Source organism: Pararge aegeria, chromosome 14 (assembly GCF_905163445.1).
Source record: "Pararge aegeria chromosome 14, ilParAegt1.1, whole genome shotgun sequence".
Taxonomy (NCBI): Eukaryota; Metazoa; Arthropoda; class Insecta; order Lepidoptera; family Nymphalidae; genus Pararge; species Pararge aegeria.
Genome location: NC_053193.1, coordinates 14242462 through 14258662, shown reverse-complemented (window position 1 = coordinate 14258662; position 16201 = coordinate 14242462). Strand labels below are relative to the sequence as shown.

Genomic DNA, 16201 nt, shown 5'->3' with positions numbered 1-16201 from the left:
AAAAATCTGGATATCGACAATCGTGGAGCGAGAGTCGCGCACAGCAGGCGGCCGTAGCGAGCAACTAATAACTTACATATGGATTATGCTCGTTAGCCTCTTAACACCTTGCCGGCGTTTATTTTTTATAAATACAAAATTTATTCAAACGAGAATTTCGGGTCATAAGCCCAACTAATGTTATAAATGCGATTGTAGGTTCGTTCGTTTGTCCTGGAAGTAACAGAGCAACGTGACTTCTTGGGAGTGGCATAAGCTTATTTTTCCGAGTTCATGTGGGGACTTGCATTTATTTCATTCAATTCTTTTATTACCTCTTATTCTTAGAATGGCTGAACTGATTTTGATGAAATTCTTCATGATAATAAAAATGAATAAGTGTTTGTTGTTTCACCTTTCACGCAGCAAAAGAGTAACAGATTGACGCGATTTTCTCCAAATAGTTTATAAGTGATATTATGCTCCTTATTAACATGGGGAAAAACAAGGTTACAATGTAGCCATGCCGTGTGGTGACGACAGATCAGAATACAGTAGTCACCAGCCCTTGTCTTTCCTTGGGTGTCGTACGAGGCGACTAAGAGAATATGGCAGGGAACGGGCAGCAGTGTACTCTGTGCTACTGCTACCATCCTCTGTGACCATCAACTGTGATTACCAAACCGTCTGCCCAGCATGGTGATTATGGGCAAACCCCTCCGTTGGGAGAGGCCTTTAGTTCAAATATATCTGCTACATTCAATCTTGGCATATTACACGGAATAGTAAAATATGTATATTAGTTTTTCATTTTACGTTATAACATTTATAACGTTACTAGCTGTTGCCCGCGACTTCGTCCGCTTTTGTTTTTCAAAAGACATGTGCCTGATAAATGTGGCAGCTCTTTATGTATTTAGGATATCTAAGCCTGGTGTAAAATCGTCAAACACTTTCGTCCCCTCTCCCAAGAGAACTGAGCGGAATTTCGGGATAAAAATCATCCTATATTACTTCTAATACCTTCAGGAATATGTGTACAAAGTTTCGTGATGATCGGTTTGGTAGTTTTTGCGTGAAAGCGTAACAAACAAACTTACATTCACATTTATAATATTAGTAGGGATAGAGATAGGGATAGGGATGTAGACAGGGCGTGCATAGAGGGTATGTACAGGGCATGCGGATGATGCAAAATGAAGAAAATCTCCAGTACGAGTTATAAATACTCTTTATAACTCTTACAATAACAAATATCATTAAGTTTTTTATAACTCGTACTGGTGATTTTGTACATTTTGTATCATCTGCATACCCTGTGCATACCCTCTATGCACGCCACTGTATGTACAGTACAGTAAATGTGGAAAAAGCCACGGCAGAGCTAGATCATTTTCAATAAAAAAATTATCATAACGAGAATTTCGGGGCTTAATTCCTTTATAATATTAAAAAGATAACTTATTGCTAGGATTTAAAGTTTGTACCTACATACCCACCTCATAAGTAGATCGTGCATAATTTATTCAGATATCACTTTTAATCTGGCCTACGATTCTTAAAATCAACACGCAGTGAATACTGAGCGTGAATAATGCGGCCTTGTCAGTTGATTAAGAATTTGTAACGCAACCGTGCAAACAAATTGTGCGGACGTATATTTTCTTATAACAGATTTTGACAGCGGTCACGAGTCGTAATGCGCATATTTTTATCAACAACCGATAGTTACATATTAAAGCGTTGTTTACAACACTATTTTAAACATCTTTATCTATACAAATAAATAGAATTGAAGTGTCTACGTAAGTAATTCCGAAATAGCTGCCTCTTATTAAGCAAAGGGTATATCGGGAGAATGATGTAGGTTAAAAAACATACAATAATACTAAAGCTAGATTTAGTTATGGACACCTCGGGAGAGATGGCCAATTGTTTTATTTTATTTTAATTTTTTTTTTTATTTGATCATTACGTCATCGTCATTACAAATTGTTACTTTGATATTTAATATTTCATAGTTGAATGTTCAAAGTTTAATTACAAATAAATATTTTGAGTGCAGCCTGTAAGTTTTTTTTTTTAACAGCCTTTTCGAAAAACTATGGCAAACTACCCCGGACTTACTATAAATATTGAAATGATGCAGACATAACCTTTATTAAAAATTTTGATTAAACTTATTAAAAATGTTTGCCTCTCTATCTTTGAACGGCTGAAGTTATTTTGATGGCATTTCTAAAGACTTCGATATAAGTCCTTAAAATTTAAAGGCTAGGTACCTACTGTTAGGCTATTTACTTATTTGGTCAGTTATGAAAAGGTTTTATAATTTTAAAATGCATATAAAAAATTTCGAAACCGACAGGATTTGATCCTGCGACTCTCTGGCAATCGCAGCCTGAGCGCTTTCGACATCTCATCGACGGTAGGAGAGCCGTAGGTTAATTGGACAAATTGTTATAAGCATTTTAAATTTATAAAATTCATAATTCCTCCATGTGTAGGTTAAAACACTAATAAAAGTTATAAAAATTATGAAAAGGTTTTACTAAATATCCAACCCAAAATTCATAACGGCCTTTTGAAAAAAAATAATGGTTCAGCTCTAGGTAAATGATTAGGTATATTTTTTGTGTTGCACGAAGCGACTTCAATTGTTTAGATTGATACCACCGCCGCTATGCGCCGTTGACATTTTACATTGAATGCTTTTTTACACCAAACTATTAATTTCATTTTATTATTTATATTTTTCAGCTATTAATATAAGACATTAGACCGATTAGCTGGATCGTGTATATAGAAAAATAACCACAAAAGCTACAAACAATCGACTAAATTTTTTGGCGTTTTTTTAAAGAAATTGACAGAAACTGGCATTGAGTACAGTGGTGACACTTCCCCTATACCAATTAGCCTGTTAAAAGCTACGGTCTAACAATGGTTATAAAAAGAATGTACCTATAGGTAAATTATTTATACATTTAGCAACTTTCCACCTACATGAAAACTCCGTTGGGGTAAGCCCGTTGGCGTAGCTTTTACAATAAAATTATTGAAAAGACGTATTAATTACTCTTTACTACACTTATAGATATTACAAAGAAGATACAATTATTATCACAAAAAAGAAAAAAAAATAGTAACAATAATAAAAGTAATAATATTACAAAGAAAATAGGGTTGCCAGCACGATTTAAGAACCGTGATACAAAGATACAGAAACCGTGTACATGACTAATATTAGAGCATCAAAAACCACTCCACTTTAGTCACTTCATACCATTGAGCAATTGACAGTAACTATTTTACCTCTAATTTTCTAATTGTTTACCATAAAATGGGAAAAAGTTTGTGAGCTAGCAACATTCCGCGGGTGTCAAGTGAGATTTGCGCTGGGCGTTTTTACTGTTTTCAACACAATGCACTGTATACAATAATGGCTGCATAAGGATTCTGTCTTTTCTCAAGAACTAATGAAATTGAAGAGAGATATATTCATTAGGTATACCTATTCTAGTCGTTGTATGAATATTTCATGATAGAAACGATATGAATCAATAAAGTTTTTTGTTCAGTTTGCTACTGAAAATCGAATCGGGATGAATGTGCATAATGTATATATTATGTGGAGGTCACGCGATTTTCGGCAATTTTTGGTTATTGCCGCGATGACTCACAAGCCGTCGTAGAATTGTGGGCTTTAACACGTGCCTACGCCTCAGGTTGATGAACACGACATCTGTAGCATGTTCCTTGCATGCCTTTTAAATCGCGTTTTTTTTAAGAAGACAGACGTTAATTGAGTAATTAAAAAATTCAATAAAAAAATTACGAGATATGGATATTCGATAATTGTTATAAATAATTTTTTTTTACTATATTATGAAAATTAAGCTTAATTTGCTATACTCCGCGAAAATCAGGAGATCCTTTATGGTGTAAATTATAACTTCTTCAATATGTACACTCCACACCAAACAGATCTTCGGCAATGTAAGTACTCTCTACGGAAGGCCGTCCTTTCGTCTTGTTCTATACAATTTTTTAAAAAATAAAATCGTAAAATTTTATTTTTTATGAAAGACTTCTATTGTACAGATAAACTAACCTTCTTTATGTGGTACGCAAAATTTATTTGTTTTAAAACAATAATTTCTATATTAACTTGTTGTAAATTAAAAAAAAATATAATGATTTTTACGAATAATCATTTTAATATAAATCGATTTAAAAAAAATTAGGTGACAGTTTAACATGGTGATAACAAAAAGAAAACCCGGCTTATTTTGTTGTGGAATTATTCTGCAACCAGTTCGCATTTGAAACTGAACATACCTACAACTTGAAATAAAGTTATCACCGTCATCTTACTACCATGTAAAGATTTGTATGTATAAATTCCCAACAGGCCTATAAAAGGCACTTGTGCCTATTATGGGCCTATTGGGAATCGGAATTGGACTTTGACTTTATCTCGTGTTACTGATAATAATCGGACCCGACGGCTTACCTACTTACCGTGGTCTCCGAAACCGAAGAAAAATAATCGCCTTATCAACCCATTACCGGCCCACTACAGGGCACGGGTCTAATCCCAAAATGAGAAGGGGTTAAGACCGTAGTCCACCACGCTGGCCCAGTGCGGATTAGTGGACTTCACACACCTTTAAGAATATTATGGAGAACTCTCAGGCATGCAGGTTTCCTCACGATATTTTTATTCACCATTAAAGCCAGTGGCATTTTAATTGCTTAAAACGCACATAACTAGGAAAAGTTTTAGTGCATGCTGGGATCCGAACTCGGCCCCCCGAGAGTGAAGTCAAAGTCCTACCCACTGGGCTATCACCACTCCAAGAAAAAAAAACCTTTGGCGAAAGCAGTTGTTATAAGGAACGGGTTGGTGCGGCAATAAAAATTAAAATTTTACTTATTTATTATTTAAAAAAAAAGTATAAATTACACCGTTATATATTTTAAAAGGAATTAATATGGCTATGAAAATCGAATTAGGTAGGCACGTCGTAAATGTCCGTGTTTAATTTTAGATACAAACTTTGATAGTTAAAATAACAATAAAAGCTTGCACTTTATTTATTAGATTGTTAAAAAGTTAACAGACAATAAAAATTAATTTAGTCATTAAGGGGTAGATAGTTTAACAATTTATTATGTCATAAAAATTAAATATAGCTTCCGTAATTAAATTTCTGATAGTTATAATGCCTACTTAATAATTACGTCATCCTTTTTTTACTTTTACCTAAAAACTATAGGTAGTTACTAAATAATTATAGGATTTTACCTAAAAGAGTTTTCATGTACTTCCTACCTTACCCTTTTTATAAGTGATCGATGACCTTGCCGAAATTATTTCTTAGGTATGTTTATATGTGAATACATATTTATAACCATTCCTCAAGTTACCATTGAAACCTTTTGTTGCAGCTGATGCCGTGACGTTGGACCATTTAATTATAGTAAAAATTGACATACCTTTTCTCATAGAAAAGTCCTAATCCAATACCTGGGAAAACTTCACTTATAGAAGAAACAACCTTAAAAAAATATCTTAAACCTTACTGTTCATTATTTGTGATCTAGATAAAGGTCATTTATTTGTCGTCGAGAAAATTGTCTTGTATCAATTATCTTAACCTTAACATAAAACAGAAGTCAGGAAATATCAGAAAAGTCAGAATTATTATGATTAAGAATAATAAAGAACCAATATCTTTTTCGCTGGGAACATTTAATTCATTAATTTAATAATGGCCTATGTTCTTTTAACGTGCTGGATTTATCGGCATCTTATGTATACAGTATACCTACCTAACTAGCTGTTGCCCGCGACTTCGTCCGCGGTTTTTTTAAAGCATATTTTTAAGTTGTGTATTCTTGTAATTTAAATAAAAGTATCTTTTTTTAAAGCATATTTTTAAGTAGTGCATTCTTATAAATAAAATTAAAAAAAATGAAGTTTATGTAGTATTTAAAAGGGACCTTTCAATTAAATTTTGTATGTCGTTAAATTTTTTAAATAAATTTTGTAAATACACTTTAACTATTCATTTGAATAAGAATAAATACTGCAATTCTGATGTAGTTTTGTTTCTACCGACGATCTAGTAAAATTTTTGATCACAAAAACTATTTTATTTGACTTAACTGTGATTAATTAATTGTGACTTAGCTGTAATAGATAGCTAGATATATTGTCTCGCAAACTTTTTCTATGTCATAATGAGTAGGACTTTAATTATGTGGTATATAATTTTTATGCATTATCTACAATTTTCTCAACGAATGCAAATAACGACTTTTATAGTAAATCTTTTCTCTACTTTAGGTTACATTATTGCAATTTTCATAATGATCTAAATTTATTTTTAAATAATTTATAGCGTATGTTACTTTGTACTTTCTTAGCTTTCTTTTGACTAAGAAATTGTTCAAATCAGTATTTTCGAAACCGATTTGTACAAACAAACAAACAAAAAATCTTTCCTCTCTTTAATATTAGTATAGGTCAGCCTATTTTAACTCCCTAAAGATCATAGAATGATCGTTATTACATTCAGTTTTTTAACTATTACCTTTATAGGTGCTAAGTCTATGACCTAGGTATTCAAAAGTTCAATCACCTCTACATTAAGAAAAAGAGGTTGGCAAAAACTATTTTACTCTAAAAAGATACACTTTAATTACAGTTTCTGCTGATTATTACATGTTATGCCGAGTCATTATTTAATCTAGAATTGACTCTAACGACTAGATAATTGAATGTTAACTGTCTTTTTATTCTTTGCTTTGAAAATTAAATTCATATACAGCTATGTAATTCATTTCAGACATGATTTTGTAATTAATTATTGGGTACTTTAACATTCTTATCGTTTTTCTTGGTAATATTCAATTTAATATCTATGCCTATATACTCAATAATTTATTTCTTGGCTACCTCTAGAAGGTATAATGTGTAATATACATTAGTACATTGGAAATATCTTGCATAGGATTTTTTTTTATTACACTACAAGTTGACTGCAATCTCACCTGGTGGTGAACCTCTTAGGGAGTATGGCAGTTAAATTTAACCCAAATCCCTAATCGGTTTCTGAGCGACATCGTACTGGAACGCTAAATCTCTAAGCAGCACGTCGTTAGTAGAGTGGTAACTAGATTCAATTACAATGCCAATGCAAAATACACAAAATAATTAAACATCAATAAATATACTACGACAAAACACACATCGATATCTAGCCCCAAAGAAAGCGAAGCTTGTGTTTTGGATACTAAGATGACTGATGAATATTTTCATGAAAAAATACTTATAATATACATATAAACACTCAGACGCAGAAAAACATTCATGTTCAAAACACAAACATTTTCTAGTTGTAGGAATTGAACCCACAGCCCTGGACTCAGAAAACGGGTCGCTGCTCACTGCGCCAGTCGGCCGTCTCATTACCAAAATTTTGCAAATTATAGATATATTGCCAAGCTACAAAATGCAAACTTTAAGACAACAACAACAACACAATTTTAGTCAACTACTGCATAAATATGTTTTGAACAAACGTCTCATTTTTATTTAATTTTATCCATTTGCTTTTAATTTTATACATGAGCTTCATATTTGTAGGTAGGTACGTAGTTAGATTTTTCTTATAAGATAATTTACCGGATATATAAAACCTAAAAGAATATATTTGTTACCTGTAATATAGTAAAAATATTATAGTATTTTATTTATTATACCTAATTGATAATTGAAGGTCTTAAGAATATACATTTAGAAGATATATATTTTTTCGTCAAACGGACTCTACATTTTTGTCTCATTCTGGAGTCAAATTGTATTGCCGCTTTAACTGAAATCTTTATTAATATTATAAATGCGTAAATGAGTTTGTTTGTCTGTCCTTCCTTCATGCCCTAACCAAGAATCAAATCAACTTGATTTTTGGCATCGAGTTAGTTGAAAGGACAGCGAGGAACATAAGCTTATTTTTATCTTAGAAAAAATTACTGGTGTTTCCAACAGAATTTGCAATAAAAAAAGCGTAATAAACGCGAACGAAAAATGCGGGCAACAGCAAGTTTTTAATATCTTACCAGATATGGTAAGATATTAAAAATAATATACGTATCAAAGTCGCATTAAAGAAAACTGGATAATATTTTCTATATTTATAACCTAAAATAAACTATTTAAAAACTAAATAAAATCTAAAACGTCCTCGAAACCACCGCAGCGAGGCACAGTTCCTAAGATGCTGGCAGCATTGCCCCTCTGGATGGCCAAACTAATTCGTTGGCCAAGGTAACTGCCCGAACTAACTATATTTATTGCATATAATTTTGCAAGAAATAATTCTTGCCGCCGATACAGACTACGCTTTCAGAGACTATACATTTTTGTCTAATTACCGTAGTAAACATGTAGAGCAGTAGTAAACATATTATTGAAATCTGTAATATCTAACTACCTATCTGACATAATCCTAAAGTGGCACAGAATCAAATATGACTTTATGCATTATGCATACAAATTTGCAAAAAGTTTTTTCGCCTCCGCAATAGAATATTCTGTCAGTAACTCTACATTTAAGTCTAATTACCGTAGTTAAAATGTAGAGCCGGTATCATTTAAATCTTTAATATCTAACTAACTGGCTAAAATCTTTAATATTTGACACAGTCCTTAAATGGAATAGAAGCGAATATATGACGTTATTTTCTTGAATGAACAGACAATTTCTTTTAATGAATTAATGCTAAAATGTAGCGCATATGTTACTGAAATCTAAAATTACCGGAAGTATCTGACATCTATATCACACTACTGTGTAAGTGGCATAGAATAGTTTTTGATGATATTGTCTTATAAATAGTGAGATGTCGGAAGGTTGTGTGTAATAGTTTCACTACCTACCTTTACTGCTACCTCCGTCTTCATTGGAATCCTCACTAGGAGGTCCATGAGGCGCCCTCGTCGGCAACGGATGAGGAAGCCTTGGACGGGCCAGAAACGGGGGTGGCACTCCGAAGAATGGTAAGAAAGGGGGCCAGGCCGGCCTTGGCGCCAGGCCCGCCGCCGCCGCCGCATACAACTGCAAGGGCGCCGGCAGCCCGCCCTCCAAAACCATGGTCCAATTTCCACTCGATATCTTGACTATCGACAATCGACAACACTATGAGGCGCGTGCATTCTCAACAGTCTGCATATACAATCAACAACAAAACTCCTTAGTCACTGTCACTTAGTCATATATTTGATATTTTTGATATATCACACATCGCGTATCCGAAAGTGCGCTCCGGCGGCTCGGTCACCCGGCACTGAGATGGCGCGCCCGGCGCAGGGCGGAGCGACACCCCCCCTACCCCCACCTGTGTACAAATTAATTCCCCGCCTCTTTCATATTATAGATTTATTCCTCCGACAGTACAACGTACGGCGGCGCTAAACAATATTAAACCTTATGTCTCTCGGTTACAGATGGGTATTGAATAGAGGGCAATAAATTAAGGCTTGCCATACGTGGAATTAACGATATCGTAGACAGCGGGCGGTGGCGTTCTGAAATAAACTTTGTGTGTTAGACTTGAGAGTTTGTTTTTATATGTTTTGTAAGTGTTCAGTGGATTTATAAGGCCGTCGTACGTTTATACAGGGCTGCGGGGCCGTCATAATCTTTTTTAGCCGCATGGCGCGCCGCTACAACAAGATGTACCTATAGATAATCGGTAAGAAGTTATATTATAGATTGTTGTTAGCATATGCGTTTCGTAAACTCATATGTTTTCTTTAGCAGATGCAATAAATAATGTAATGATTTTGCATAAATTGGGTAACCATAAACTTTTTAGTACTGACAACAGGCTCTCTGACAATGTAAACAAATGACAATAAGTTATGATGTTCACGTTTATCATTTTAAATAACTATTTCTAGCTATTACTTTTGACATTTGTGACCTTTATTTTGCTTCTATCTTTTTATAGATATTTTTGATATATATACCTATGTTTGAACATTGTATGTATTTTGTAATATACAATTAGCTTTCAAGTTTCTTAATGATACCTAATATACTCTTTTAGTATCAGATATGTAAATTATAACTATAAATTACATATTAATACTAATAAGTTGCCTACCATAGATAACTAAAAAAAATAGGAATTAAATCGACTTTTCGTTCATTGCTAATGTGACAGGCAATCATCGGGCAATCTATTTAAAAATGGAGTATTAAACTTGAGATTATTGGGCGGCACAATAGATGTTGCGTAAAACTAGATTGCGGCGGGACTCTTTAATGACCCACACACAATCAATCATACAAAATTAACACGTTACAAAATATATTCCTGACATTGATGAATCATAAGCGACCGAAAGGCAATCAATTTCACAAGCGATTCCTTATTCCATTAAACAAAAAAGTAATAACCTAATTGACATAAATAATAATAAAATATGTCAAGACAGCGTAACGATCCGCCCGGACACGACGTGACAGCTCTATCAGAAATCTCACACTGACTGTACTCGCTTCCACGCCCCCATGCCCACTGTACACACGCCGCTGGGACCTCTGATTGGTCGGTCGCGTGTGGAGGGGGGAACTGGGTGGCGTCGTTTACAGAGGGTGTTCGGAAACTTAGTGTTGCATGAATTTAATTAGTGTGAGGAGCACCTCGGGCGCATTAGGAGTTGCGATGGGCGAAGCAATAAAAGATATAAAGGAATGAGTATAAATTAAAAGTTAAATAGAGAGCGCGGGAGGGAAAGAGAGGGATGTCGCCCTCTCTGTCCATCTCGGATGAGCGTAATTGTTTGACGATCTTATTAGTATCAGTTAATGTCGCGGTCTCTTTTTCTCCGCCAATTTAATTACTCTTTAATTAAAGCGCTCTTAATGAGATTCTTTCAAGATTAGTATTTGCACTTTCTACATTTTTTAAATGGGCATTGTTTTTTGTGTTTAGCTGAATTGTTTTACTATTTTTTTTATTTCTAAAAATAAGGTACCTACTACGCCAATACATGCATCGCCATCTAGCCCCAGAGTAAGCGTAACGTGAGTTATGGGTACTAAGACGACCGATGAATACTTTTACGAATAATATACATAAATACTTATAGTTGGTATACAAATAACACCTACACACCACAATAGTGTTCCACTACTCCTAATAAAATAGATTTCATTTATTGTAACTTCGTGCGAAATCATAGTTATCTACTTGTGCCTATTATGGGGGAAGGTCAGTGGCGTGCACTGCATACAAGCACAAAGGCACTGCCTACCCCAAAATATTTTTATGTCTCATAAAAGAGAAGAATTTTTCTATTTCAAGGCATCTTCCTTCGATATGCATACCCTGGTCAAATGGCGCAGGGTTGTGTACGCCACTAAGGAAGGTTGGGATAATTGGACCACAAAGTGAATTTATTTTGTTTAAATAGAGGTACCTATGCTACCTTTGCCACTTATATATCAAATTCAAATTGAAATTCAAAATGTATTCATTCATGTAGGCCTATCACAGGCACTTATGAAGCGTTCATACATATATGTTTACATAATTGTAAGGGGATGGTGATTACTTCGTTCTCCAACTTAAACCTAAAACTACGAGGGTTCCAAACGCGCCCTGGTCTAAGAAGAGCCCACAACAAACTTAGCCGGGTACATTTTTTTTTGTTATCACCATCTCACAGTAAATTTATATCAAGCTATGAAAGCTAGAGCAATTCAGAACCAAGCTTTTTTATCGTTTAAGTAATCCTTAATATTAGATAAGTAATATATAATAGACAACATTGCAAATTCTTTTATTAGGTATATTGTACGTTTACGAATAGATTGATTTATAATTTATGAATTATTTATTTATTTCTCCACGTTACTTATATAAGTACCCACAATATAATGTTGCTTACGAGCTATTTTGTTGTTGTGACAAATGTTTTGACCTTTTTTAAGTCGGACATTTGTTAGTGTCAATTCAAAATTATAGCCAATTATTTATATAAGGCGTGTAGGTTAACTATGTACGAACAGTTGCGTGCACAGGGTATGCACTAAGCGGACAGGATGATATAAACAAAAAATAATCTCCTTAAAACTATAAAAAACTTAAGGATATGCATTGTAAGTGCATACCCTCTTTGCACGTCACTGTGTACCTACGAGGTCTGGTTCTACGAGGCTGTGTAAAATTTGTAAAGGTACCATATGTATATCTACTGATAAGGTTGACTGTGGGTAGATATGTACAAAAATTATTAACCAAATTAAAAAATCTAAATATTTTAAAAGGAGTAGGTAACTTTTTTTTTTTTTCTGGAAAATTATATTTGGCGGAAAAGGACGGTAGGATTTTTAACGTAAACGGTAATGTTAAAAAAATTTGTTTAAAAATTAACCTTTTTTTATTTTTACCGTTGCGCTAATTGTGCTTATACCTAGAGATAAGTTGAAATGGTACGGTAATAGAAAGGTCAATTTGCCAACGGTCAACGTTGATTAATGAATAAGTATGTACACCTTTATTGAACACCACACAGAGAAGCTTCTCAAAAATACAAATAGTTAAAAATACAACGTAGTGATGTTAATTCATTGATTATATAATTAACAGCAGCTTAAGCAGGTACCTACCTATCTTTTTAAACATGAACACAACAATATAAAAAATAACACCTTATTTTTTATATTTCTTATTTCTCCCTCCCAACTAACACGAGCAGTTAGAAATAATTGTAAACGCGTTATAGGTAAGTGTTTTTTCTTAGCACTTTTGTAAAGAACCTACCTATATGTTATCTATAACAGCGTTTGCGTAAAAAATACAAAAATACCTCATACATCTAGAGACAGGTTGCCAGTTGCAGCTATAAAAGAAATGAGAAGAAAAAGAACAGTTTTAACTTTCAGAAGCATTAGTATATTGTAAAAAATAACTCGGTGGAGGTCAAAGTACGGCTTGCCAACCTACAAAAACGAACAAAACACATAAACAAGTTCAAAAAACCTCTAGACCTCTTTCAGAAAATCTACATCCCAATAAACAAGCGAAAACCCATCCCTTAGTAAAACCGTATGAAACATCCATCTCCAATTCAGTTGAGATTCATCCACTGTCTCCTTTATCCGCACAGGGTAATGTATGACTTTCTCTCTCCGACACATTAGGCGGGCTATGCACGCTCCCGCCGTTACTCCTCATTACGCCGCGGCTTACAGCGAGACGCGAAACGTTTATTGTCTGCCAAGAATGGGGCGCTTCAGTTGTTTTATTGATGCTGTATCATTCGCCTTGTACTTCACCCGCTCTTATAGGAATTATTGTACTTTTAACATGAACAAGCCATTCCTACTCAATTCAGTGCAAGTAGGTACCTACCTAGAGAAAATAGAAAAACAAGCACACTAAAATTCATAGGGTTACATTATTACATAGCGATCTCTTCAATGAAACCATCCATGTTCTTAAAGACAGTTACAGAAATGACGTTCTATATCTGCAGTTTTCTTAAAAGAATAAAAAAAAAAATATCATTTTCATAACTGAAATGTTTTGACAGCTATTTAACAACTTATTATTATCTGCGACCCAGTAGCGCGCATAGAGGATATGCACCGGGTATGCAGATGATATAAAATGAAGAAAATCTCCAGTAGGTAGGTACGAGTTATCAAAACTTAAGGGCTTATCAAAACTTAAGTTTTTTATAACTCTTACAAAGCCTATCCTCAAATTTTTTTTAACTCGTAGTTTATGTTATCTGCCCGCTTAGTGCATACCCTGTGATAGGTAATCTGTGACCAAATAATACTTTTACGTTTGCATGAGTTTTCACATATTGTATTTCACTTGTGAAACTATTTTTTTCACACATTGCACGTCATTTCGGTATTTCAACATCATCACTACAGGGCACGGGTCTCCTACCACAATGAGAAGAGGTTAAGGCCGTAGTCCGCCCAGCTGGCCCAGTGCGGATTGGAGGACCTCACACGCTTTTGATAACATTACGGAGAACTCTCAGGCATACTGGTTTCCACACGATGTTTTCCTTCACCTTATTGCTTAAAACGTAAATAATAAGCCAATAATAGGCCAATTTAACCTAATCTGTGGTTCCATAAAAAATGGTGTACGCGACCTACCTAAGTAAAATAAATAAATATAGTAACACAATATCACACATCGCCAGCTAGCCCCAAAGTAAGCGTGGCTGTGTTATGGGTACTAAGATGACTTATGAACATTTTTTATGAATAATGTACATAAATACTTATAATATACAGATAAACACCCTGACAATGAAGAACCTTTATGTTCATCACACAAATATTTTCCCGTTGTGGAAATCGAACCCACGGCCTTGGACTCAGAAAGCAGTGTCGCTGCAGACTGCGCCAATCGGTCATCTAAAGTAAGTACTTATCGATTTTTTATTTGTTCAATCAAAAAGTAGATTCGTTTCTAAACGGTTAAATTTCAACTTTCGTACTGTTACTTAAACCCACATTCAATTACGCTTTACAAAAACTTGTAATAGGCACATCACGAATTTAATTTTCGGTTTTGGATAGAAAACGCAGTATTCAATTATGAGCGTAAAAACTTCATTGTTAAATTCCTGCGTAAGCGATTTAATTAGTTACACTATTCACTCAGTTTTACCTATTCCTTTAAAAATTACATTTAGTATTGGATATTGCGGTAAGCTTTTTGCGCGCAAATTTCGCGAATAGATTCGTTTAATGCAAGTCCGTAGCGAATATAATTGTTCTCTAATTTTATGGTTGCCATACTTTAAGTAACAGAAGCTGTAAATTGCGTGCCGAGCCACGCACAGCGTAGAGGCTCCGTACCTATACCTATTACAATATGCTGCCTTAGAAGGGGAGTTTTTGTTTTAAGAAAATTAAGCTTAATTTGCTATACTCCGCGAAAAGCAGGAGATTTTGTATGGTGTGATTTATAATTTCTTCAATCCCTACACTCCACGCCAAACAGATCTTCGGCAATGTAGGAACTCTACGCACGTTTCGCTCCGAAACTTGAGCATCCTCAGGAGATGTTGACCTTACAATGAATTATTGCTAACTTTTAACAACGCGAAATAACAATTTATTTATTTATTTGGTATCTATGACCCATCACTACGCACTACACTATAACATAAAAAGAATAATTAAAAACTAAATTAATTTAAAAAAAAAAAACTCACATTAAATATTAATATGCAATATAAAAAAAAAAAGTTATAAATTAAAATTTCTGCGTCCAGCCCTAAGTGGAGTAATATACAACTTGTAAATTGGAGAGTCGTATCGATTTATTAGTGCTTTCAGAATGCCTTTACTGCTTACCCACGTTCTTTTCATCAAGGATGCTATTCGTTTTCTTCTGATGGCAAAAAAGTATAATTAATTGTCTTTAAACAATTATTCATTGTAAGGTCAACAGCTCTACTCTCAAAATTAGAAGGATTTTGGTCATAGTCCACCACGCTAGTACCTTTGAGAACATTGTGGAGAAATCTCACGAATGCAGGTTTCCTTCACCGTTAAAGCAAGTGTTGTTTTAATTTCTTTAGTGATTAACCACTAAAAAATTAACTTAAACTAACAGTCAGTTAAAAAATTGAATTGCGTCAGTTCTCTGAAACTCCTCTGAGTATTCAATCAATATTTTCGCAAAAACATTTTGTTTTTAACACAAACATCACGATTCCAATTTCCGTTCGTCACTGTAACCGGTTCGCTGCTAATGTTTATTCTGTTATTGATAAAGCAAGATGGATGGCGGGCACGCGCGGCTCCAATTGATTTAAAATTAAAACAGCTATGATTGATGCGACGGTGTTGCGTCACGCCCAAACTTTCTGGGAATCGAAGGGTTAAGCTCTCGCTAAATCGTTTTTCGCGATTCTAATCTAGTTCCGAATGGATAATGCTTAACTTACAGTATTGTGTAATAAAAAATAAATATACTAGAACAATACACACATTGCCAAGGGAAAGGTCGCTTGTGTTTTGGGTGCTAAGATGACTGATGAATATTTTTACTAAACATCATCATCATCGTCATCATATCAACCCATTACCGGCTCACTACAGGGCACTTCCGACAGAATGCGAAGGGGGTAAGGCCGTAGTCCACCACGCTGGCTCAG

At 34.4% G+C, this 16201-nt stretch overlaps 1 protein-coding gene across 1 annotated transcript in view; it reads right to left on the bottom strand.

Annotated features, from left to right (window-relative positions):
* LOC120629364 (homeobox protein unc-4) overlaps positions 1-9315 on the bottom strand; it is a 46853-nt gene extending 37538 nt beyond the window's left edge. Inside the window, exon 1 of the mRNA XM_039898293.1 lies at positions 8930-9315. Within this exon, the coding sequence (XP_039754227.1) occupies positions 8930-9143 (214 nt within the window). The 5' untranslated portion in view covers positions 9144-9315. The remainder of the gene's footprint in view (positions 1-8929) is intronic.
* Between the last annotated feature and the right edge of the window lie 6886 nt (positions 9316-16201).